The 25,755-nt window shown below is 43.0% G+C and overlaps 1 protein-coding gene across 4 annotated transcripts in view; it reads right to left on the bottom strand.

Annotated features, from left to right (window-relative positions):
* The window catches only part of LOC105693981 (protein madd-4), a 94,371-nt gene that overhangs the window by 13,275 nt on the left and 55,341 nt on the right, over window positions 1–25,755 (bottom strand). For all 4 annotated transcript variants that reach the window (XM_048657503.1, XM_048657506.1, XM_048657504.1 and 1 more), the window contains exons 2-5: window positions 25,276–25,377; window positions 13,165–13,217; window positions 12,981–13,074; window positions 2,577–2,942 (exon numbers count right to left, since the gene is read on the bottom strand). In XM_048657503.1, coding sequence (XP_048513460.1) covers window positions 2,577–2,942; window positions 12,981–13,074; window positions 13,165–13,217; window positions 25,276–25,377 — 615 coding nt within the window. The remainder of the gene's footprint in view (window positions 1–2,576; window positions 2,943–12,980; window positions 13,075–13,164; window positions 13,218–25,275; window positions 25,378–25,755) is intronic.

The raw sequence follows: 25,755 nt of genomic DNA, 5'->3' as shown, positions 1-25,755 counted from the left end.
ACATATGGACGTGTATGTATTATACAGCTATGGGTATTAAGTGCATTTGGTTGTCCCGGGAATCTTTTTTTTCTCTCTCTTTTCCCGTTTATTTTTTCATCCCTGAAACCAAACGTCACCGTGCGATCGGATCGCGATCTACCGGGACACCTTTGAATATTTTACCTGTCTACCTTTCACCTTCGAAACCCCCGAAACGCATATCTATCTATAGGGATCTATATAATAGCCGCACATATATGCACGTAACATCGACACGGGGGTAGCGACCGCCGGAGGGTGGCAAATTACGGCGAGGCTGCTGCCCTGTCGAGGGTGTGGAACGTTCGCACGCGGCACAAGCTCTCGATAATTAATCAACTGATTAATTCATTAAATAATTAGCGCGTCGTTGTACCAACCTCCGGTTAATGACTCGTTACAATTACCACGCGTTAGTCAGGATCGTATGTACCTTCTGTTCTGGTGGCGCGACGTCGTCGTCGACTACCGTACCTGAGAAGCACTCCGATACAATATGTAAATGTCTGCCCAACGTCGGTCGATGGATGCATTTCCAATGAAACGGGAATTTGTCATTGAAAACGGCTGCGTTGTTTCGCGTAAAAATTTCCGACGGTCTTCCGAGTTGCTCTCTTTTAACACGGCGGCGAGATAAATCTCATCTGAGAAATTGACTCGCACTCTGACTTACGGTTGCATCGGGCGAATAAAAACCTTGCGAGAAAGCAGAGAAAAAAAAATAAAAAAATAATAAAAATTGGAAGCGATGGAAACGAGCGAGGCGAAGGGGGAAAAATAAGGGAAAAGAGAAAGCGGGGCGGAGGGTCGACCACCGCCCGGCTTGGTATTGTTTCTTTTGTATCAAAACAGAATTAATGACCCCGGCTCTGTACGTTTGCCCTTGGTTGTTACGGTGTACGCTTGCACACCTACGAACCCACGGCGAAATTTTATTCGTTACGTTTCGTGTCGGGTCTGCGTGCGTCTCTACGTTCACCGCAGAGAGTCGAGACTCTCGATTGGTTTTCTACTTCCCGTAAATAATGCAAGCTCATCTTGCATTTTACATTTGATTCGCTCGATCGAATACCCATACCGATTTCGGATTTCTTCGACCGTGATCAACCCTTCGCCGATCGCGATTTTTCTCACCCAAATTATTTTCAATTAAAAATCTAAAAGTACGAAAGCGTGTGCGGGATCACGGATATATATCTATGGCAGGATGCACCGCTAGGTGTACGTTAGGTGGTAGGTAAAGCTCGACGCAGTTGCGCGCCACGCGTCAACGTGTGCAGCTAATAAGGCGCCTGAGAGCTTTTGCGGACAAAAGCTTTTATCGGTCCACCGGGACTCGACTTGACGCCGGCGTAGATCTGGATACCGGGGGGATGTACGGAGGACCGTAGCGTAGAGGGAAGTCGAGGAAGGGGGCTAGCGAAATAAAAATTTATAAAAAAAAGCTGAGAGAGAGTTTACGTACAGCGTATACATCTTCAAATATTTCACATCCCCTAGACGCATATCTTTTTTTTTTCCTCTCTATTCATCTAGATTCGTTTTTTATCATCTCGACATTTTATTCCTTTTCAAGCGACAATCGATATTGTACCGATAAATCGAACGCACGCGTTCACGAGTAAATCCGCACGACGAAATTAATGAAAATCCGGAAGTCGTACGGGTATCCCCGGGTAATTATGGTATTAATTAATCAGACTCGTAATTTCGTTCCGTAACTCTCGTACGTATGTACTATTTTATGTGTATATAGACACGTATATACATAAATTTCACGTAGGTATAGACGTCAAAATTGTCTTCTATTGTCGCCCGTATATACCCTGCTTTGTACTCCCTTCTTTCGGTTATATTTTATTCATCTACATCGTCACGATTCACGAGCTAAAGGTGAAACGGGCCGTAGCAGAATCCGATTCTTCGTGTCCCCGTGCAGCGCAGCCTACGCTGTATTATACTCGCCCTACAATCCTACGACGTTCCTGTATTTTTATTCTCAAAAAATGTCTCGATCGGAAGACGAAGCTTTAAAGTACTCTGAGATTTGACGCACAATATTCTCGCGACGTCATCTACGGTTCAAACTAGTCACCTGCTACTAACACCTGCTTAATTAGCTCCGCATCACAATATATATGTATATACGACGAGCATCCTCCAATTTCTAGACGACTGACAGACCGCAAATCTCCGGGACGGACGTCTACACGGTGCGACTATCATATATCCCTTGTATAATTCGCGCGGGATTAATAGGATAATAACATCTGTTCTCGAATTGCCACTGTACGTATACCGCGTAACGATCGCCGCGGTTCATCGGATCGAGTAGATTCGTTAATTGGGATAATTATTTATTTTTTTCACAATAGGAAAATATCGAGCGATACTCGTTCGCGGAAATTTTTCATTCGTCGCAGGTATGGTAAAAGAAAAAAAAAACCTCGTGCACTCCGTAGCGATGATCGATCGCTTCGCGTGTCGTACTAAAAATATGAGAATACGGGCTTAATGTATGACATACACAAGGGGGGTTGTAGGTGGATACTTACGACGCATTCCCCGTTGACGCAGACCTCCGAGCTACCGAATCGGCAGCGCGTTCCGTCCGCAACTTTTTCGGCGAGTTGAACAACGACCGACGATTCTTCGGAATCGGTATCTTGAAGGACGTTGTCGTCTCGCTCGAGAATTTTATCACCGATCATCACGGCGCCCGATATTTCGACGTCGCTCACGCCGTTCCTTATTTCCTCGCCCTCCTCTCTTCCCCTCCTCATTTCACCGCGACAAATCAAGGAGCACGGACGGCCGGGGTCGTGATAAGGCGTCCACTTTAAAAGATCCCCGTTGTACGGAACACCGTCGAACGCGGAACACTGTTCCGCCCGAAAGTCGCTTCCTTCCCGTTGACACGGCTGTCCGAAAAAAAGGAAAAAAACATTTCAATTAAATTTCACTCTCGTTGTCACACTTTTCCACCATATAATCGAGAATTTTTTCATTTAGCAGTTATTTCGGAAGAACGGTTTCCTCTTCGTTTATTTAATTCATTTGCTTTTTTACACTCGTCCCGTTCGGAAAAAATCTTGTCCACCGCATAACCCGGATCACAATTTCCGAGCGCGTGTACGAGCGAAGTGATTTTGGGAATTGATTCCCTGTACTCCCCGAGCGTTTGGAATACGACTCGGACCCTTTTGCGGTCGTTACGAAGGGAGACAATTACTTTACCTCGCATCTAATTGTAAAACGAAATTACTGCCGCAAATAATTATCCACAAAATCACTCCGTGATGGGACGATTTTTTTTCCCAGTTATTTTATTTAATTTTTTTTTTTTTTTTTTCTCTCATTTCGGGACAAGCGGTTGTAATGTACCCGTGACGCGCGTGATATACGCTCGGGTTATGACGTCATTGATTCTATCAACGTAGCGACTTTCAACATTCATGTCGCAGATACAGGCGTACGCGAGTCGGTGCTGTTAGCTTGACGGGGTAGAGGGGGATAAACACCGCGATAGTAATCCGCGTACATAGAAAGTATATATCATATATTTTCGTACACGTTACACTCGTATGAAATAATAGAAGTTCTCGTACGTGTGTACACTAGGCGGGAAATATCGATATCCTCGAAAAGCCGCACGCGCGGGGGGTAGTCGGTGGTAGCCTGCAAGCTCGCCCCGCAAACAAGACTTACCAAGGAATCTCGCGTTGACGTTTATTGCTTACCGAAGCTTTTACTTTCCTAACCGGAAGGCGCTTTTGGGATTCTACGAGGGGTCGAGATGTCTGACAAAGTTTAGAAATATGGGAAGCGAACCCGGGGCGCGTTATACCGCCACGTCGCCCGGTCGCTCGGCGTCACTCCGTTTCGCCCCTTTGACGTCGCCTGATTCGCTCTTCTCCATCAGCCACTGTCCCGATTACAGAATCCTTTTTTCACCGTCCAGCTATCGATTCCGACAATGTCCCGAACCGTGCGGAGTCATCCGATCCAGCGACGACGGTACGCGTCAAAAATCACCACCCTTGACAATATCACGTTTCCCTGCATCGTACAGGTATTATCTACGCCGTTCTTGTTTCACTTATCGTACTTTCGGTTCGTCTGTTTTCTCTCCGACTGTTTGCTCGGAAGATTATTTCGAGCGTGTAGCGCATAATTATTCTGCTAATCACCGATAAGCTGCAACGCCGAAGCTGAAGAAATTTATCCGTATTAGAGAGCTTGCGGGTTTCCAAAAGAGAAGCGTAACGCCGAGATTGATGGGGCGAAGCCGGAAAATGTTACGTCGCACGTGAATGTGACGTAATATTACGTTTGCGTGAAAATATCGGCTCTTTGTAATCCAGCGAACGCCGCGGTGCATAGGGAGAAATTTTCTTCGCGCGTTTGAGGTGAAAAATAAAGAGAGAAATAACTCGCGGGTCTCGCGAGGGGAGCGGAGTTTATTCTCCCGATGTAGCATCACCGGTCGGAGTTAACGTGATCAGGTTAGTATTTCGGAGTGGCCAAGCGAGCAATTGGTAGAGCTGGGATGTGGTGGTGAGAGAAAAAGAAGATGAAGAAAAAGGAGGCGAAAGGTAAACCCGATAGTGTTGGAAACTCGGAGGAGATGAGAAAAATCAAGACGTCAAAGAACGGAATAACACCTCCGGCAAACGTCATTTAGTCCTTCGCCTCTCTATTTCCCATCTTTTTTTTTCCACTCGATCCCTCCTCTCCTCTCCTCTCCTTTCCTCTCTTTCTCTCTCTTATTCTACTTTGACTCCCTCGGTGTGACAAAACCTAAAGCCCCCGTTGCGGTATTCGTAGACGTATAGATACACGTAGCGGTATTCGCGGCGGTTGCGGTGGTCGCGAAGTGAGAGAATAAGGGATGGGGTGGCGAGAGTCCCTCACTACCTTGGAAACGCCTTCGCCTTATACCGCGAGGGCGCCGTGTTATTTTACGGGCATTCAATTTTTTTTATTGTTATCTCTGCTCCTCCTCGTACCGGAATAGGGGCGTACTCTGTTATCACAACGGAACCCCCTGCTGCAACAGCAGCGATCCCGCGTGGATGTTTTCATATATATTTGAAGTGATGTGACTACCTCGGGAAAAATAAAAAATACTAAAAAAATATGTATGTATAAACGGAAAAAACTTCACCACTTCCCTTTCGCGTATCTTCGTTTCTATAATCTGGCTATTTTACCTCCCGTACGAACGTACTTTGTCGGAATGTGATTCCTTCGTTTTTTTTTTTTCGTACAATTTTCACATTAATCACCGCGCAAGTTCTGCGCGTTATAATTCATACACCACCGATGTTTTGGGTTGTTTGAAAATTAGGTTTGATAAAGTTTTTACGCACATAGCTGACCATCCAGTGCTGCGGGATGATTGCGAGGGGGTGGAAAGAGGGGCAGGGGTCGGTTATTTAGACTGGACGGGGTCGGATCGCCACAAACCGGTGGGCAGCTATAAGGGTAGAACGGAGGAGAGGGTAAGGGTGGCCGAAACCGCAAGGGATCCTCACCTCAAATAGAACAGCTGTTTGCGGTTGAAATTTGGCTAATTTTCGTAGGCGGGGCGCCCTTCGCGGGAATTCTCTTGGAAAATTAATCCGTTACGTTGGAGCTTAGACAGACGTTAATACCAAACGGTTTGCTTATCCTTTGATAGACGTTTAGGCAGTAGATAATATACAGAGTGAATCTATGTAGGTGTACGTATAGCCGTGTACCGAACGTGTTTTACTCGTGACCTCCTCATTAATATGCGTGAATTAACGGATAGTCGATTATACCTACGTTTTACCTTAATTAACCCGTACATTTATTTATCATGTATAATTGCGGAGCCAGTTATTTCGGAGGAAATTTTTATACACCTCATTTCTTTGAACGAGAATCCCATTCTTGAGAGTTCGCGACCAATCAAAACTCGACTAGGAGCCAAATTTATCCATCTGTGAAATTGATCGAGTTACTGCCAATTTTTCACTTTTCGGAGCAGAAACATACAGATCAATTTACTCAACCAACTCGTATTTTTTTCGGGGCAAAATACGTGAGAAAAGTGTCCTACGATCGATTTTTTGAGAGGACCTCATTTTTTGCTCAAAACTCGAAAAAATCCAAAGGGGTACCCCGTGGGATTTCTTCAAATTTTGGGATTTTTTTTTTATTATTTGAAATTGATTAATTGACACTTTTCTTACGTATTTTAACATCAGGAACACGAATCTGAAAGAAAAATTGATTTATCTATAAAATTGATTGAGTTATCGACAAATTTTGAACTTTTTAGAGTAGAAAAATTGTGGTATCTCGATTGGTTTTAGTCGTAGACCCACTTTGATTCGTGGCAATTCATGCATGGGTCGAAATATTCGAATTTCTCAATTCACCAGCAAACCCGAGTTTAGCTGGAGTCAGCGTAGCCAGCAGCTTAGCGTTATGTTGTGAGACGTCACCTTGGGGGCTGAGCAGAGGTGACGCCCCACAACAAACCGCGCGCCCGTGGCTACCTGACTCCAGCAAAACTCGGGTTCACTGGTGAATTGAGATATTCGAATATTTCGACCCATGCATGAACTGCGATGAAACAAATTGGGTCTACGACTAAAACCAATCGATATTTCTTATAATTTTTCTGCTCCCAACAGCGAATAATTGATGATTACTGGATCGACTGCATGAGTAGATGAATTTAGCTTTCAGATTTGGATTCCTGAGCTGATTATACGTGAGATTACTCTTGAAGAACCAAAAATAAATTCGATTTTTGAGCAAAAAATAAATCATTTTTTTAATTGGGTTTCATATGCTTTTCTTACGTATTTTAAGCTCAGGAATCTGAATCCGGAAGAAAAATTGATCCATCTCTAAAATTGACAGAGTTATCACCAATTTTCAGCTTTTTGGGGTCAAAAATTAAAAATTGATTTTTTAGTCTATCTTGGTGTAATTTGAGCCCAGGAATCCGAATCTGGAAGAAAAATTGATTTATCTTCAAAAATGACCGAGTGATCCTCATTTTTTCGCATTTTTTGGTACAAATTTGAGGATATCTCGAAGGGAAAAAATCGTAGCTCAATTTGGACAACGGATTCGTGTTCCTGGGGTCAAAATACATAGGAAAAGTGCCATACGATCAATTTTAAAAAATAAAAATTTTTGGCCAAAATTTGAGATTTTTCCAAGGGGTACCCCTTACGATTTTTTCAAATTTTGACCAAAAATTTTTATTTTTCAAAATTGATGGTATGGCACTTTTCTTATGTATTTTGACCTCAGGAACACGAATCCGTTGTCCAAATTGAGCTACGATTTTTTCGCTTCGAGATATCCTCAAATTTATGCCAAAAAATGCGATAATTCGGCGATAACTCGGTCATTTTTGAAGATAGATCAATTTCTCTTCCGCATTTGGATTCCTCAGCTCAAATTACATCAAGATAGACTAAAAAATCAATTTTTTATTTTTGACCCCAAAAAGCTGAAAATTGGCGATAACTTGGTCAATTTCAGAGATAGATCAATTTTTCTTTCAGATTCTTGCTCCTGGGGTCAAAATACGTAAGAAAAGTGCCATATCATAAATTTTTTTAAATAAAAAATTTTGGTCAAAAATTGAAAATTTTCCAAGGGTACCCCTTGGAGTTTTTTCAATTTCCGGGTCTAAAATCAACATTTTGATGTAATGTAATGATGAGAAATTGAAAAAGAATTACGGGACGTTAATTTAAACGACGAACGAAATCAAATGCGGCGCGCTCGTGCAATGCTAGTGCAGGTGATAAATTTTCGAATCGGAAAATCATTACGCGTTGTATATCAGGGAAAACTCTTGCACGTGTTCAACGAAAAGCAAGGATAATAGTATTCTTGTTTAATTTATCTTTTTAGATTTTATCATCGGAGGTGTAATAAAATTTTATATTCATGCACGTAGGGTATGCAGATAAGACGGTTGGTTGTGTTAATACTGGGGATGGTAATTGCGAGTCGATTCGACGCGAGTCGTTAATTCTTAGCATCGTCACGTCGTACGTATATAACTGACATTGGAAAGCTCTTGGGAAGGTGCTTAATTGTTTGCGTTTATATATCTCAGAAAATTTCTCTAATATAGCCGAGAGAGAAAAAGATGGAAAGAGAAAAGCTCGCAGCGGCGTTTGGCTCAATTAAATTTTCGCCCAAAGCGGGAGCGAGCATAAATTCACGGGATGGAAAACAACGGACCCTCTTTTTGATTAAGCGTTCGAAACATTCGCATAAATTCGTCATTCGAACTCGTCCCCTCTCTAATATTCATACAACCTAATCCACGAAATCTCACAAATTTATATTAAATATGCTTTTTTTCTTTCAATTTTCCTTTTCTCTCCGTTCCGTCGCTACGCCAACCCTCCTTACGTGCCGATCGATCATATTTACCGATAAATCAATCAGCGGTTCAGCTGCGGGTTTTCAAATCGTACAAATCTGTCCCAGATTTGAAACGGATGAATTTCATATATCGTCAGACGCGTGTATTATTTTGTACCTTCGTGTATAGCTGCGCTGTTATTTACATTTATCGGCAAATGCAGCGGATCATTTCAGGTAGAATATCAGGGGGAGTGGGGGGTGAGGGGGAGAACGGGGGCGAATTGTAGAATTTCTAGCTTCAGCAATTCTGACGAATACACACAATATGCTACTGCCGCAAAGCAAAAGCTAGGAGATATAACCGTACGCAACATCCCAGAAGCTTCACGCGGCGAACATATTCCCTGTATCGGAATGGAACGGAACGTAATTGTGTATATGTGCCCGTATTATGTATAATACATATACATTTACATGTGCCCCCGTATACGTACGTGTACCGGAACGGTTACCGGTGGATTGTGTAATTGAGTAAACAAATTAGAACAAAGTTATTACCTAATTAGCAAATTAACGCCAGGCAAATGTTTAACAACAAGCGTTTCGTCCTGGGTGATTAGAAAAGTTTACATACCTACTCTGGCGAATGCGAACGCCGATTCGACGTCGTATTCGGAGTGGAGTCCCGGAAAACCGGGAAAACTCTTGTCAGAAATACCATCGCGCTCGTCTTATATGTAGGTACGTTCGTGTACAAGTATACCTACGTTGCGAGGAGAGGGTCGAGAACGGAGACGAATTTTAGGCGCGTTAGAGAAAACGAGGGATCGCAAATCCGATCAGCGTTCTCGAAATTTTGTCAGGAACATTTTCAACTTATCCCTTGTACGCGTATATACGTATAGCTAATTCCTTCCTATATCAGGAACTTGTTTCAAACAGCTTTCTGGCTTTCCAACAATTCCTCAGCTTCGCGACGAATGTTTCTCAGTTAATTGCCCCCGTTTTGAGGGACCGGAGTTTGCAGAACCGGCAGTGGGCAAACAAAAATTTGATTATACGTACCGTCTAGGGGATGGGGATGGACACGACGTTGTTACGTGATTTTTTTTTAAATTTCCCAGAGAGCTTAAATACTTGATTGTAATTGCATTCTTAAAATTATTAATTTCCCGCACGACGAAACGAGGAGAAGCGAGAAACGAAATCCCGCCGATTCGCGTTCTGACGTCGATTTGTCTTTATTTGTTTATTCGTATCGGTCGCGGCGGCGGCGTCGCTAAACGAGCAACGAAACCCTCAAACAAATCGAACCAATTACCGAACGATGTCGAGAAGAAATTGACCCCGTCCCGTGTTCGAATCGGTGGGAACTAGGACGTTAGAAAAGTACGGACAATTAAGAGCTTTTAACGAAAAGTAAGGAATGACTTTCGGAGGACTCGTCCAACATCTGTTCCCTTTTACCTCGTTCCTCTAAATCGAATTACTATACGTATACCTGAATACCGACAAATGCGGGGGATAAGGAGATATAAATAAAGTAGAGGAATATCCTCTCATCATTCCGCTGTTGTGTTACGTATAACGGTTCAAACATTTTCGATACTTGAACCGAAGAAAACTTTCTTGTTACATGGAACGTTTTATGCAGTTCTCGTGTACGAGTTTACGTGTAACGTGCACTTGGATATTTTTTCGATACGAGGGCTCAACCGACAAACTGTACAAAGCTTGTACGTGGATAAAGTTGTCCAATCGCTTTATGCAAATTAGCATTACTCCGGGCTATCTCTCTCTCTCTCTCTATCCCTCTCTCTTTGCATACCTGACATCTGTAATTGGTTCTTGACTTTGTTCGAAAGTGGAGCTGCAGTACAACGCAGAAAAGTGCCAAGTTGGCACCTTTGTCCCTATAGGTAAACATCCGTCTGTAGAACGCTGTTGCGTATCTATATCGAAGGAATCGGAGACGTCGTAAGGCTCGAGTCGAGTGCTGGATCCTCGTCCCATTCCCCATTGCCATTCCCCATTGCCATTCCCGTTCCCATTCCCCATCTCATTCCCAGTTTCTGCTTTTGCGATCGAGGGAACAAAACGACGACGCGCGTAACCTTGGGCGAGGAGGTAAAGTGTGAGGTGAGCCAAAGGAGGGGATGAAACGTTGCCATAAATCCAATCCTGGTGGATTTTAACCCGGAATTTATAGTCGGAAAGGTAAATTATTGTCGTACGACAGGTGGGCATGGGATGTAATTCAGGAGCGTTCGTATACCTCGGGTTCACTGTACTAACTTTGGACAATTAATTTCCGTTCCAAGAAAACTTAGTTTCAGTTAATTCGCGGATCTGTAAGCAGCCATCAACCACCAACGGTTCAAAAGACGCCATTTTGGTAGCAAAAGTGATCGAGGGCGGCCGGGACGAATTCGTCAATTGATCAAACTATAGCTGTGCCTTACATATATACCCGTAACAATTTTCAAAGAAGGGGAAACTCTTCAGCCCCCCGCGTCAGGGGTGAGTTTTATTTTTATATTCGTTAGGCGTTCGATGGGATACGAGTTTCCGGTGGGAAGGGGTAGATCGGTCAACGTTCCCGCGTCATATTCGCGTACTGTAACCGAATAGCCCTGACAGCTGCGAGAGTCGTGATATATCCTATCCAAGGATATGGTTATATTGGATCTGACGTCATAAAAGGTTCAAAGATCGTCGATACGGTGCGATCAGAAACGCGCGTTTACCAGCCGGATAAAATTGCCTATCAGGCGAGAATCGAGAGCGAAACGATTTCGACGAAACAAAGACTTCGCAATAAAGATACATATATATATATACATATATATATATATGTGTGTGTGTAAGCGGTCTAATCCGCAACCCCGAAAGCTCGCGATATTTCGATCTGATCATTATTTGGTGGCGGAAAGAAAAAAAAAAAAGCATATACGAGAAATCTACCGAGAACCGAAGCCCGATACGTCTTTCGCTCATTTCTCCTTTTATTTTATCCCTCCCCTTTGTCCTGCGTGAAAAGTCAACACGTGGGAATACCCGTCTGAGTTATAATGGAAGTGACACCGGCGTCGTTGCAATTTGTGAAATGTACGTTGTACACATAACATATATCTGTATACTCCGCCATATCATTACGTGATACGTTTGAGTTTGGCTATCCTATTTGTCCAGGTGTACGGTATCCGTGTGTATGCGTAACGTGTACATACGTCATACCTGTGTATTCCCGTTACACACAAATCCAGTTTTCGTAGTTCCGTTTCGCGTAGGTTGTATATAAATTTAGCAATTAGCGCAAGTTGCCGTTACTCCGTGTGGTGGAATTCAGCGAAGGCTGGATAATAACGCAAATATTAATCTGCGTATATTTTGTACGTACACACTGTTGTACGTATAAGTAATACGGTTACTCCCCCGTGCGCGTTTCGCGGGCCAAACCCACGTTCATCTCTGCGTACGTGCGTACCTTCTAAAAATAACGATAAGTCAAACAGAAACAAGAACAATTATAACAACAGTCGTCGCTTCCACAAACACTTAAAGTATGTTCGGGTACGTTCGCTTATCGCGGAACTTTGGGACTCGTCACTTTGCATTAAATTTTCCAAATTTACACCCAAACTCTCGGAATCGAATGCGAATATCCCGATCCACTTCTCATTTTCCAATGGATTTCTAAAATCTGTTCTTGTGTGAAAAAAAAAGATCCTTGACATTCTTCGGTACCGTATATCAACGAATATTTCATCGATTACGCGTGGATTACGTTCGAGCGGTAACGGTCGTCGAGGATAATATCCTAGTTCGTTTTTAGATATTCAGGAAAATTATTCTCCCAACAAGTTCAGCGACGTCGATACGACCGTAAGTATGACGTGTGTCATAGAATATTCCAAATTGTGAAACTATGACGCCAGTCGATTCATGGGTATTATTAACTTCCTAAGTATCATTTCTCACATGAAGTTGATCGATGAATTATCCATGGTGGTTCCGTGACGGTTGTGTTTGCCCGATCGATAAATTAATGACGCAAAAATGTCTCGTTGCCTGCGTCTTATAATTTCACACGTTGCTTGAGCGGACGTTCGGATATACCTACTTCGATTACACCCCTGATATAATCCAGACCTCGGAATCGACGTGGACATTTTTTCCTCTCTTTCGCGTCAAAGCTGAATCCATTTAAATTATTATTCGGAAATTTTGCGATACATGAATGCACAGAAATGACGAAACCCAGGACCAGGCGGTACGGAGTCTGGTATTTGTCACATGTACGGCACATACACGTTTCCATCTGTCAATAGCCTATACCTATATATTTAAAACGTAGTGATATTCCGCAGCCGGAAACCTCCAGAGAATGTGCAATGCGCTTGCTGCAGGTGACCTGACCTACATTTGTACATATCTGGGCCAGATTTTGGAACGAGTGAAAATTCACCACCTGCCTGTACTCGTAGCGCTCGCAAAAAAAAAAACAAACAAAAACAAAGTAGGTTACCTAACGGCGAGAAAAAATATTATTCGGCGTAGATAAGAAAAATCAAGCATCTCACCTGCGCGTTGCACGTCTTGTATCTGACGGATCGTCCCCTGCAAGGTGGCCTCCGACATCGTCGTTGTTGTCTCACGATTCCACCCCCACATGTCCTGCGGAGGATATTCAGAGGGGTGAAAATGATTCGCGGAAGCGATTGGTATCAGATCGGCGGTTGAACGGATGTAGCGATTTTTACTTACCTCGAGCAGACTGACCACTTTGACCACGGTAACCATTCGCCCCAATTGATGGCCTGGAACAGGGATGATAAAATAATCAGTTGAATGTTAGATCGAGTCGAATGAGGATGAGGACGATGATAAAGGCGAGAACTTGGCGGTAGCGCACAAGCGATACTTCGGTCGATTTGACGGGGAATTCGGAGTCTGCCATCGGACAGAGAAGAACGAGCTCAGGGTCCCGGCGCGGTAGAAGATACCAAATCTCAATAATTCACCATCAGACCAGCTCCTCACAGACTGACATCGAGCGCTTGCATATTTCATATCCTTTACTACGCCCGCGTGACCGTGTAGTAGTGCTAATATTAGTAGTAGTCCTCGCGCCGGGGGATGAAGGTGGCTTTTCGATGCCCTGCATCCTCGGGGTATCTCGCGGTGGTTTTCCCAAAGGTTTGGCTAACCCGGGGATATAGGGTTACACGGGGTAGGGGGAGGGGGATGAGGGGATCGCGGGGTGGGGGTCGGGAGGCAAAGGGGAGAGTTTTGGAAGCTTCGGCTGCACGGGGAACCGGCCGTGAAAGATGGATGGGGGGGTCTTAAGCCCTAATATGCCAGCTGACGGGGGTTTGACGTCGCTAACTGCCCGCTAAGTGAAAAATCTCGCAGACGTGCTCCTCCCAACTCTTCCACCCCTTTCTCTGTACCTAATACCTTGTCACCGAACACGAAACGTCCGATATGTTTTGTATGACACACGCGTTCGCGTCATCGCTTCATTTTTTGCGTACTTCGAAACCGCGAATCATTTTTTTTGCATCCGGCGCATGATTTCACTCGCGATTCCCTTTTTCTTCCACCGATTGTCCGGCAAAGTTAATTTCATAGGGTCAGTCTCTGCAGCGTACGAAATGGCGACTTGGGCCACCTTTTTTTTTCACTACTTGCGAGAAGGGGCAAGGGGTGAAGGGGGTGAAGGGGAAGAATAGAGACACCTATCAGGCTATATTGCCCCACGTAGGCTTACACGTGCCACGGCGACGAACCCTCGTTACCTTCGTCGACGACGCCAACTTTTAACGAGACTAAAATTTATCGTTGTTTCTTTTTTCGAGCGCTATTTTTATTTTATACTCTCGGTCTTTTTCACCCTCCGTATTCTTCGCGTTAGTTCCGTTCATTTTTTATTTTATTCGGTCTGTTTCTTCTATTTTTTCTCCGCTATTCTCGTTCTACAGTCGCGTTACGTTGTACCTACGTTTCTTTCACACCCCCAAAGAAAACGCCATCCCCCCCAAAAACCCCTAACTTCGGTCGAGGGACTCGTAAAATTGTACCTGAATCCCCTGTTTCTTTTGCTTGGATTTTTTTTTTTTTTTTTTGCATTTTCTCCTTCTTCTGACACTTCTGGAGAGAAAAACGTCTTCGAGATGCACCCGAAGATCTTTCATATTACCTCCGCGCTCATCTCATTCTTCCAGCCAAATCACCATCGAGTCAAGTTAACGTTGGAAATGACAAGAAGTTTCATTTCTCTTTTTTTTCTTATCTGAGCGTGCAAATTCCGAACAAAATTGCTGTAATTATTAATTCAATTGTAATTAATAATTTTATTCCAGTTCGAGGTAGCTACTCTCTTATTACCTTGTTTTGTTAGTCGCGTATTACCGGGGCACTCTTACGTATAGCCTCATCGTAAACTTCAACTCGTAAGTCAATTATGTACTTGCTCGCTTACCACCCCTTAATCTATTTTATACATAAGTTCAGGGTAATTAAGAATGTAGATCGCGAGTCTGGTCTAACCAACAACCGTAATCACCGGTAGCGTCATTCCTCAATTTTTTTTGAATCCTAGTTTTCGTTATTTTCCCTTTTCTTTTTTACGAAATCGAAATGTTTGATGGTTCATGAAGAGAAAAAAAAAAAAAAAGTACACACGGACTCGGGGAGAGCGGAGTTTTTCGACGGTAAATGGGGAAATATACATGGAATTCTCACCCAATCTAAAATCAATCTTGGTTCCTTCACTTAGGATCGATGGAAGGCAGAGGGGGGAGGGTGAGGAATGTAGGGGTGGTTTTCCCGATCAGTTTTAAGCAGGCTTGCAACCTTGCATTATTCAAACGGCTGTGTATACTGCGATTCCCATCCCTTCTTTTCTCTTTATTCGCTCTCGACTCGACACTGTCGCCGTGCTTCGCTCTCTCATCTCTGTATTCTCCTCCTCTTCTTCTTTTTCTTCTTCTTATTCTACTCGGTGACAACTCCCGCGCGAACCTTCGAATATCCGAGGCAAACGTTCCTGAATTTGTCTTCTCGGTCTATATACGAACTCCGCTGAGGAGACGACATCCAATCGGCTCGGTTCGGAACGCGGAGAACATTAGACTCGCAAATTATTGAAAGCAACAGCCCACGGGGAGAGAGACACTCTCCTCGCTAATGGAGACCTGGACCACTTTCGGTCTATATCTCAGATACCTATCTCAAACTCACTTTTACTCCAGACGTACACATTGGAAATCCGAACCGATGCCCCGTTACAGTTATTAACTTCAAAAAGAGCTTCCATATTATCGCCTTTCTCACATTGATTAATTTTATTCCATTCCCAGGTCAAAATTCTTACGCTTTTGACAAAATTTAAGGGTTCCCAGTTTCTCATTCTCCTCCCTTCCTCCTTTTTACCCTCTTTATTTTTCTTATCACTTCACGTTATTTACGAGTAATCGATTACATACTTGCTGTTTGCCATACACACGTATACCTATACATCCACTTTCGATCTTTTTTACTTTTTTTTCTTCTTGTCTTTTTTTTTTCGATGGTACACAGGGTGGATATATAAGGTATAAAAGTATATAGGGAAAAATTCCAAGAGGAGATTTAGCTGAATTCAATGGTATCTGATAAAGTATCGCTACGATGTGCCTGGCATTTTATAAATCTACCCCTTACAACCAAGTACAAAGAGGCGAACGCGCGATGTGAATAATAATAATAATGGAAGGAAAAAAGAAAAACTACATATGTACGTCGCAAAAGGAAACAAAAATATCCCCAACCTGCGTCCCTCTTACTATTCTACTATTGCACTAACAATTTTCGGTCAAATCAACTATTCTTTCGTAAATTCACTTGACCATAATTTTTTTCTCAGACAGCTCAATTTCAACGCTCTTTGTCTAGAGCTCCCCCATATGACGCAGGTGAGGGGTTTTCGTCGAGTACGATAATCGGCGAATCTATTCTCGGTCACGTTTCTTTTCTCGTATGATTATTTTTTTTTTTTTCTCAAATTTTTCTTTCAATAATTACGCTCCGATAATCACCGCGCGAGATGATCGAAAAGAAGGTTCGCCGATTCATCGGGGTTTATGCGCGAGTATAATTCTATCATTATTATATAAGGTACGTAGTGAAAATAAATTTCCTGGCAATCTGAAAATTTCATTTCAATATCTGACGAAATTGGGGGGTTGAGTTAAACATCGGTATACATATAGATGACGCATTATGAGGATATGGACAGGATTCAGAAATGGACCGATAAAAAAGGGAGAGAAAAAGCGAAGCTAAAGCGAGAGTCATCTTATCTGCATACGACTGTTTGGAAATTCAACTCCCTACATTTTTCATCAATCCATTCAATATTTATTTTTTTTTCTCCTCATTTCTATCGCTCCTCTTCACTTCGGTGCTCGTGTTACAGTTGAACGTAAAATAGAAATTTTCATACGCCCGGATTCACGCCCTCTTTCTTCTTCGGCCGCTCCGGGTATATATATCGTCGCTGAGCGGTCAAGTGTGCGTTAAATACGAGAGATCATTCTTGGACGAAGCGTTTTATGGGGTTGTAAAACCGCTTTTCATGCCCCTTCACCTTTGCCCACTCCTCTTCACCGTACCACCACATTACCACCACCCCCCGTTCCAACTTTCAAACCACCCCTTCACCTGGGACCGACCGCGACCCTTTGATATCCCGAGATAAGGGCTATAATTTAAGTTTATGATTACCACGATTTTTTTCCAACATTTTTTTCTTTTTTTTACATTATTTTCTCCCCTCATTACTTTTCCCTTTTCTACAGGCCACTTCTCCTTCGAAATATGTATGAGCACGAATGTGGGCCGCTTGATCGGTTTGGTAAATTCAGAAAAATTTTTTCCCCTCCCGTGGCATAACCAATCCGTACAGGGTGTTTCGGACCTGATTCGCTCTCTGCATTGCCGGACTCCAAAACACGTTGAATTATAAATAAGAAATAAGAACCGAAAGCCTGGTTTCCGGTGTGGGCTTGTTATTTACCCACAGGTTATTGATAGCGTAATAAATCGATTTGTACGCGTATAACTTACCGAATTTATGTACACTCGATTCAAATAAAACTTTCGCTGCCAGGGTCTCTCCGTTGTACACGGGGACGAGTTTCTCTATTATTCGTTTTTATTTTTTATCGCTTTTGCACCCACGATATTTTTTTTCTTCCCGTTCTTTGATTTAATTTTCTCTTTTTTCTATTCTTTCCATTCTATTTGGACGGAGAGGATACGCGATAGCTTGAAATCACGTCACCGCTCTCTTAACTCCGAGTTTCTTGTATACCTACGGCTCGTAGATTTATCGTCATACCCTCCCCCACCCCTATGGTAGAATCATTCCACTTCGATCCTTGAATTTTCCTACCTATATACATCCGATCTAATCTAATCTGAACCACCCCCGCATAGACTACGACTTTCGAACCTGGTTTAACTTCGCGTGTCAGTCGACGGTTTGTCCTGGCAATTTTACAGTGGCAATTCAGAACGATCAACACCGTCTCGCCGTACGATCATTTGTCTCTTTAAAGTATACACATCTATATCGAGGTGATTTTCTCGTTGGCGCTGATATGATAATAGAGAGAGGGGCTCGAGGGAAAATAAAATTGCCAAAGACAATACGAAAAGTAGAACGTTCCAATAAGAAACAACGTACGATATATTCGTCAGGCGTGTACGAGCGAGTGAAAGTAAGTTTTCAAAAAATCGAGAGCGAAGGGCTAATAACGAGAGAGAAAAAAAAACGAAATAAAAATGATGGAATAATTTAACCCACCTCGATCACAGGTGGAGGGGGGTGGGGGAGGGTTTCGGCCTTTGTAAAAAATTAATTTGATTTCCGAGCTAATTTGTGAGCCGAGTTTAGTCGGGGACTGAATCAATGCGGCTTTAACCCAGATTTGGCATGGGGCTTGTAAAGCGGGGGTGAAGAGGAACGGACTGAGGGGGGTTATTACATGTCAGTCACACCTCGGGCTTGGGCTTGCAGGATTCTCCGGTTTGACAGTGGTTCTCAAACTAGTGCTTCTTGTTTTTTTTTGTCGTTTCATTCAAAATCAATCAGGGATCGAAATATACGCACACCCTCCTACCCCCTGCGATGGAAATAACGTAAGCTTTTCATTCGACCAAGACATTACCGTATATCTATACGAAATCCGGTAGGGCGTCGCGACGACGTCTTCTTTATACTCCAGGGACCGAAGTTTATTTGTCCGATGCGATTCCTTTGAAATAGGGAACAAGGATTTTCGTGTACACGACATTCGAGGATGTGACTGATTGTGAAGTTTATTGGCAAGCTTTGAGAATTTTTTCTCTTCCCGGTTCTCCGGTTCCTGTTTTTTTTTTTTTTGTTTTTTTTTTCTCTTCGTTTTTCCATCTCATTGAAGAGCATCTGTTTTTTTTTTTTTTTGCCTAATATGCACCACTTGACAGCCGACCATATCGCCCGATGAGCGTACATCGAAGCTCTAAAAACAAATTATCTATGGAATCTCGTCGAACCGAAACGGGCTTGACTTTTCTGTCGCGATCAAAGAACCAATTGAAGGGAAATGGCGAACCTACGCAGATATACACGTTGATCCATGGCGTTCAAAATTTTCAACGATGTATAGCAAAAAAAAAAAAAAAGAAAAAAGATCGCGAGTCGTTCGTAGTTTTTTCTCCCCTTCTCTCGGATAATCTCGTAGTTTAATTAATTTATTATTCACAAAGAATCGTGGCTCGATATTGATTTTCGTGGCTTCGTGTAACATCAACAGCGTCGCGATCGAGTCTATTTCTCTCCGTTCTCAATCGTTGGGCAAGAAATAAATTGCGATTGGAATATCAACTAGAGGGACAATTATAGCGGTAAAGTTAGAGTCTTTCGGTGGTGCAGTAGTATAGGTATTACTACAGCAGGGGATGCGCCAATTGGTCGGAAGATAGGCGGCGGTTCGTTCGACCGTAGAGCAGTTACTTTAGGGTTATCTGGAATGAACCCTATGTTAGAGTCAACCAAGAAACACGGAAGATCTGCGACGGGCTCAGGTACTCGCTCCGTCTCTCTCACCCTTTATCTTTCTCTCTCCGTCTCTCTCTTTTCAAAGATCATCCAATACCGCTACGCATGTATCTCACGTAATGCGAAAAGGTCCCGGTAGCGACTGCTACGGTCTATTACCGATCCTTGCCATTTCGCGTAGGAATTGAATCGTTATATTAGTCCTACCTGAACCGCCGATGATCTACGTACACCGATTCGTCCGATGCCGTGTCTGTTTCTCCTCCTAATTTCTAATGCTTCTTATTTCGGGCACGCCACGTCCACCGGGGCATTTTTTCGAAGGGGATGGTGTTTCACAAACGTTGCACGATTTCTCGCATTCGTCTAACGAACGTTAACTCCGATCGGAAGATTTCTCATCGCGAAACTCTGCAATTTTTTAGACAGATTTTCTTTCGATTGTCTTCCATTCTTCTGATGAACTATTGACAAGGGAAAGGAAAGAATTAGGCTACGAGTTACGATTTTTCCGGGATCACCGATGACTTAGAAAACGTAGAAAAAGGATGGATGACGCCCTGTACACCGCGGGGACGGTATAAACTGAGCGAGAAAAATGCTTGGTGGACAGAATTCAAGCTCAACCCTGCGACAAAGAAGTGTTCTTGAGGGCTGCTAGATACTCTAGGTTATTGTCGAGGCACGTACAGCCTCTGAGAAGACCGTGATAGGCCTTTAGGGGAATATAGAAAGGGTCGAGTGACAGGAGTGGTATACTATGAGATGGAGATGGGGATGAAAACTTAATAAAAATAAGAGCCTCTGCATAGTGATTTTTTACCCAAACTCCTAACCAAATTTCATCCCTCTTTCTTGCCTAATTTTTTTGCGTCCTTCCATCTTTGTTCTTCTACATCTAAAACCCCCATCTCTTCGATATCTTATCTTTCTTGTTTTGAATTTTTTTTTTTACACAACATTCGAAGATGTAATTCGCGCGGTGATCGCGAGAGCGTTCGGAACGGGTCGAAATCGATTCATCGAATTTTATTTTTTCGAAGTGTAAAGGTCGGGAAAATAGGGGTGGGCATTCACCGCGCTCTAATAAAGTGTCGGCTGTAACCATGACGACAAAACTTGCTTCCAATTATCCCGCGGAGACCGCAAAATATACTTTATTATACAGTACATCGCGCTTCTCGGCTCTCTAAATTGTATATATACTGCGTAATATATAAAGTATACCTATCTGCAATACGTATTATTTCACAACTGGACCAAAGCAGATGCAAAAGTTCTGGTTCCATGCAGCTTAAAAATAACAACTTTTTTCTTTCCTTTTTTCTCGTCCTCTTTGTCAAATAAATATAAGGGAAGCGATACGAAGAAAGGAAAAATGTATCGCCGGGTATACGAAATATACCCGTGTGCCTGTGACGTATACGTGTGGCAGTTTTTAGTTTATCGGAGAAAAATATGCTTCGCTCGCTCGAATCGTGAGGCAAAACTTTTCACTTCCTGTTTCCGTCCTCTGTTTAGCCCATTTCGCGGCGGTCTATTTTATCAGTTCTATATTTCATTTGGATACTTCATTAGTTTATATCATGAATCGAGTATACGTACACACGCGAAGCGATTTCGGAATTGATTGACTATGACGAGATATGCAGACGACCTCGATGACCTTCTCCAAGTTTTATTTCCGTAACAACACGGATGCGAAAAAGAAAAGTTACGTTTTTCCCCCCGGTTCGCGCAAACTCGTGCATCCGAGGGATGGAAATATCAAGTTTTCGGGCAGCCTTTTCCTCACCTCTTTCCCCCTCTTTTCCGCCACATACACGTTACATTTATACACTTTATTCCTTTTTCCTCGAGGAACGTTGAATAGTTTGAAGGGACATTAGGCGCACCTGCAGGGCGACACGCGCCACTACCGAAAGAGAGAAAGGGGGTCGAAAGCGGTAGCTAAGGGAGGGTGAAAAACCTCCTCCGGAGATGGGTGAAACTTGAACCGGCTAACGACCCTAACATTACATCACGCATTTTTCCATATACATGCCGAAACGACACCTTGACGTCAAAGCTACGTGTTCCGCGCGATCGATCGATCAATGGATCCTTTTCCTTTTTTTTTATTTATTTTTTTTCAACTTTCACTCTCACCTCCTATTCTTTCTCGATGTGAATAGAAACTTTCCGGCCCCCGCATACGGACTATCGATCGCGATACCAGGCTGCCATTTTTCGACCGCACTGATCAACTCTTCGATATCTAATCAACGTGTAGAAGCGCAGAAGTGAAAATTAGGGGGTGGAATGAAGCATCGAGCTCAACGATTATCGAGCAAACGATACACCGTCTTGGCATTCGTGTGCAGCACGCGTTGCACGGTGTGAATTATACAGGTACAACATTTCTCTCAGCTCCAAGCTGCACCTGCAGTCGTAGTATTATATACACGTACGACAGGGGTAGCTATACCTATAGCGGTACATAGAAATGGGCTAGGAAATGAAATAGCTCGCCGAGAGTAGAACAGGGAAAGAAAGTTGAGTGCGATAACAGAGTTTTCAACCTTCATTCACCGATATCTTACAAAGTCGAATAACATTCCATAGAACTTTGGGAAATTCCAGTAGCTATGTACAGCCGCCGCCGCTGCTGCTGCTGCTGCCGCTGCTGCTGTTGCACCACCACCGGATATGAAATAGCGCTTGGATGAGCCCCGTGTCGACATAGAAATTCTGCACTTGCTGCACGGGTGTTAACGTAAGGTTGCATTTGTATGTAGCGTAGATATCACACCTTCGTACTACCCTGCGGATGTCTACATCGCGTGAAAATATTCCACGTGTCCCCCTCTCGATTGATACGCTTGTGTAAACGCATGCCATCGATCGATTTATGATTTACCGATCGTAATTGATGACCCGATAGTTTTTTACACGCTGAAACAATTTTCTGCATTCATAAAATCACCGATGATGCGGTGAGAATTTTATTAGGCTAATCGAAATCCGGTGTATTAACAACATTTTCATGCCCCCATTTTTTTTTTTTTTTCATTCCACAGCGATGTCGGTAATAATTAATAAATCCTATTTTTTTCCGTTCCCTTTTTTCATTTAATTAAAGTTTCCAGAAATTTTTTTTTTTTTTCAGTCACTCGTTTATTCTGGAAATTTGTATTAAGTTACTACGGCTGGCTGCGAATCGCGCCATAGGTAGGTATATACGAAAGTAGCTTTGCGAAGATTTTGAAGTGGCGGAAAGAGATTGGGGGAGGGGGGGTTTGGTAAAAAAGAACGAATGTAGGGTGGAAGTGAACCGGAGAGAAAAGCCGAGCTTTCGAAGTAGGTATCCAAATGTCGTTTGTCTTCGGAGAATAAGATTTCCATGGTAACCCGAACCCGGATGTATTTTTATTGTATGTCCATTAGTTCGCTACGGAGTGAGAGAGTTTCCTTTTTTTTTTTCTCTCTTTTTCTCACGATATATCAAAAATTGAGATCGTATACGTATGGGACCACGATAGATGATTTTATGTAGGTTTAATAGGCGGAATTTATCCCGTGGGATTTGTGCCGGTTGAGGACGTTATATTCGCAGCGCTTTATCTTCGAAAATTGATGAAACTGACTCGGGGAGAAAAATTTTACTTCCAGTTTCCCGCGCCGGCAATCTCTACTCTCCTTACGTGCTGCTCCCCTTCCTCATTTCATGTTCTTCCGTTCAGCGTCGTTATATTTCCAACGTTCAACAAACATTAGGTTGCATTTAAATAAATGAATACAAAAGTAGGAGGGTTTCTATTTCCAATATTCTACATCTTTGATGCCAATGTATCGAATATTCTTGGTGAAAAAAAAAGAAAAAGAAAAAAAAAAAAACAAGTATCGCGGTGGTACATGAGATCCGCTATGGTTCACATATTTTACATACTATCTACAGATCGTTGCATCGCGTACATACGACTCTTATGTATTGTACTTATAGTACCGGGGAGAATTTTCTACAAAGCCCAAGGCCCAAAGCCCAAAGTCTAACGAGTAAGAACGTGAAAGAATCTTTTGATACACCGAGTCGCGATATCTTCTTGGGAATATAATTGAACGTAACAAACCAATTATCTGTTTCAAACGCTGAGGGCTCTTCGCTCTTCGACGGACGGCGACGGGATCTCGAAATTTTTCCACGACTCCGGTTACGGGCTACAAAATATACCCGAGTCTGTACTTTGAAAAGTTGCGAGTTTTTCTTTACGTCTTTTTTTTTATTTCATTTCATTTCATAGCGATTGATTTTCAACTTTGAACAATCACTCGAGAGTCCCGATCACTTTTCGGGAATTATATCGTTGCGAGACGTGAACGCGCGAAACTTTTGTAGAAATCGATCGGAACTATATCCTAACTAGGAGCACGCCGCCCCGCGTACCTATATTAGCTTCGGCGACGAGTCCCGGTGAGGAGAAAAAAGGAGAAGGAATAAAAAAATAAAAAGGGAACAGCGAAGATGAGATCAAGTTAGCTTCCTCCGACGTCTGCACGACCGTTATTATTATATCTATGTATACCTGTGATGGACCGCAAATTTTTCCCGCGCAAAGTAAACGTCTTCGAATATAAGAGACGTGCGGGAATAAAATGTTGGAGAAAATTGAATCGGATGGGAATAAAATTGAAGAAAATTGCGCGGTACCGAATGAAAAGAGAGAGCGAGAGCTTCTTGTTCTTTCTACCTACTTCCTTATCTCACCCTTTTCATATTTTCAAACCCTCCTAATCGGATAAAACGCCCATTATCGCGATATCCGTTATAATGAGGATAAATAAATTTCCATCAAATAAGCAATCTGTTCTTTGAAGAGCGAAAAAAAAAAAAAAACAGAAACGAAGGGTAGAAAAAGAAGGGACAAAACGACGAATACCGCAAGGACTTTGAATCTCGTTCGTGTTCCGTACACACGGGAACGTATATAGATAATAAAACTTGAGGTGAAAAGCTCAACTTGCACCGTAAGGAGAACAGAAGATTTTACACGACCCCGCGTTTCTGCAGCTGACTTTCGTACGACTACTTTTTCCCACTTTTCTTATATATTTCTCACGTTCGGTACGGTTGGGTACGTACGTACGTACCTACGTTTTTGATGCGACTAACAAAAAGCCACGACGATTTTTCCTCAAAACGCCCTCAATACGGAGGCGAGGTTAGCGCACGCTGCATTACGTACATACACGTATAGATGTACGTATGTACGTCTACACGTATATCCCTGTACCTTCCCACCTATCTAGCGCAACCTTGGCGACACTTTAGAATGCAGCTCACCGTTGGAAGATTTGAGTTGGCTTGTGCCTTGGGCAGTGAAGCGAGACTCTTTTACCGAGCTTTAAATCTACTCCCTTCTCTAGACGTTCGCCACCCGCGAATTTTTCCCTCTTCCCTTCTTCCTCCCGCTGCTCAGAACTCGAACACAGATGAACGTGTACCCGTGCAGGTGTGCACAGACGCCGAAATCGTGATTTACCACTATTTATGCGGTTTTTGGAAAAAAAAAAAAAAAAAACGAGTCGAACAATATTTTATTTTTTCGTTTCCCGTTATCTCATTCTCCCACTCCGCCCTCGTACGAAACTCCGCAGTCTCGAACGGATGGGAAAATTTCCTCAGCGATGTAATTCCAATCTTCGGATTTCTCGGGAAAATTAGAGAGTGAGAGCAAAAAGTCGAGTGCGTATAACGAACGAACGCTCGTCGATCGATTGATTTTTTTCCCCTTTCTTTTTTGTCTTCTTACCTGCGCCACCGTGTCTACTTCTAGACTGTTGTCCGTGTGAGCGATTCTCGATGTATCGTCCGTCGAGGTGTTCTCCGCGATCACCAGTCCAACGACGCATATCTGAAACACAAAAGTGTCCCGATTATTATTGGCAAAATATCACGTGCATCCAGATTTTTGCACAATTTTTAGGCAGCGGTATACACCGCAGGGTTCGCGATGAGATAGCCCGTCGTACGTACGTACCGCATAGCCGTGCAATTTTTCTTTAGCCGAGTAGGTATAGGGTAGGTATAGAAACTTTCTGCGGTTGAACTTCTCCCCCGGATAAACTTGCGGGACTTGAAAGTATAAATCCGGCTCCCTTTCGTATCGTCCTTATGTAATCCAGTCAAATCTAGAGCCGCGCGCGAGTACGTTCTCTTCGAGTTACCCTCCTATACGATATAATTCTCCGTATACTTATCATACACGCTTATGTAATACGCGCACACATCG

The sequence above is a fragment of the Athalia rosae genome, chromosome 6 (genome assembly GCF_917208135.1).
Source record: "Athalia rosae chromosome 6, iyAthRosa1.1, whole genome shotgun sequence".
Classification (NCBI taxonomy): Eukaryota; Metazoa; Arthropoda; class Insecta; order Hymenoptera; family Athaliidae; genus Athalia; species Athalia rosae.
This window is presented reverse-complemented; position numbering and strand designations above follow the sequence as displayed.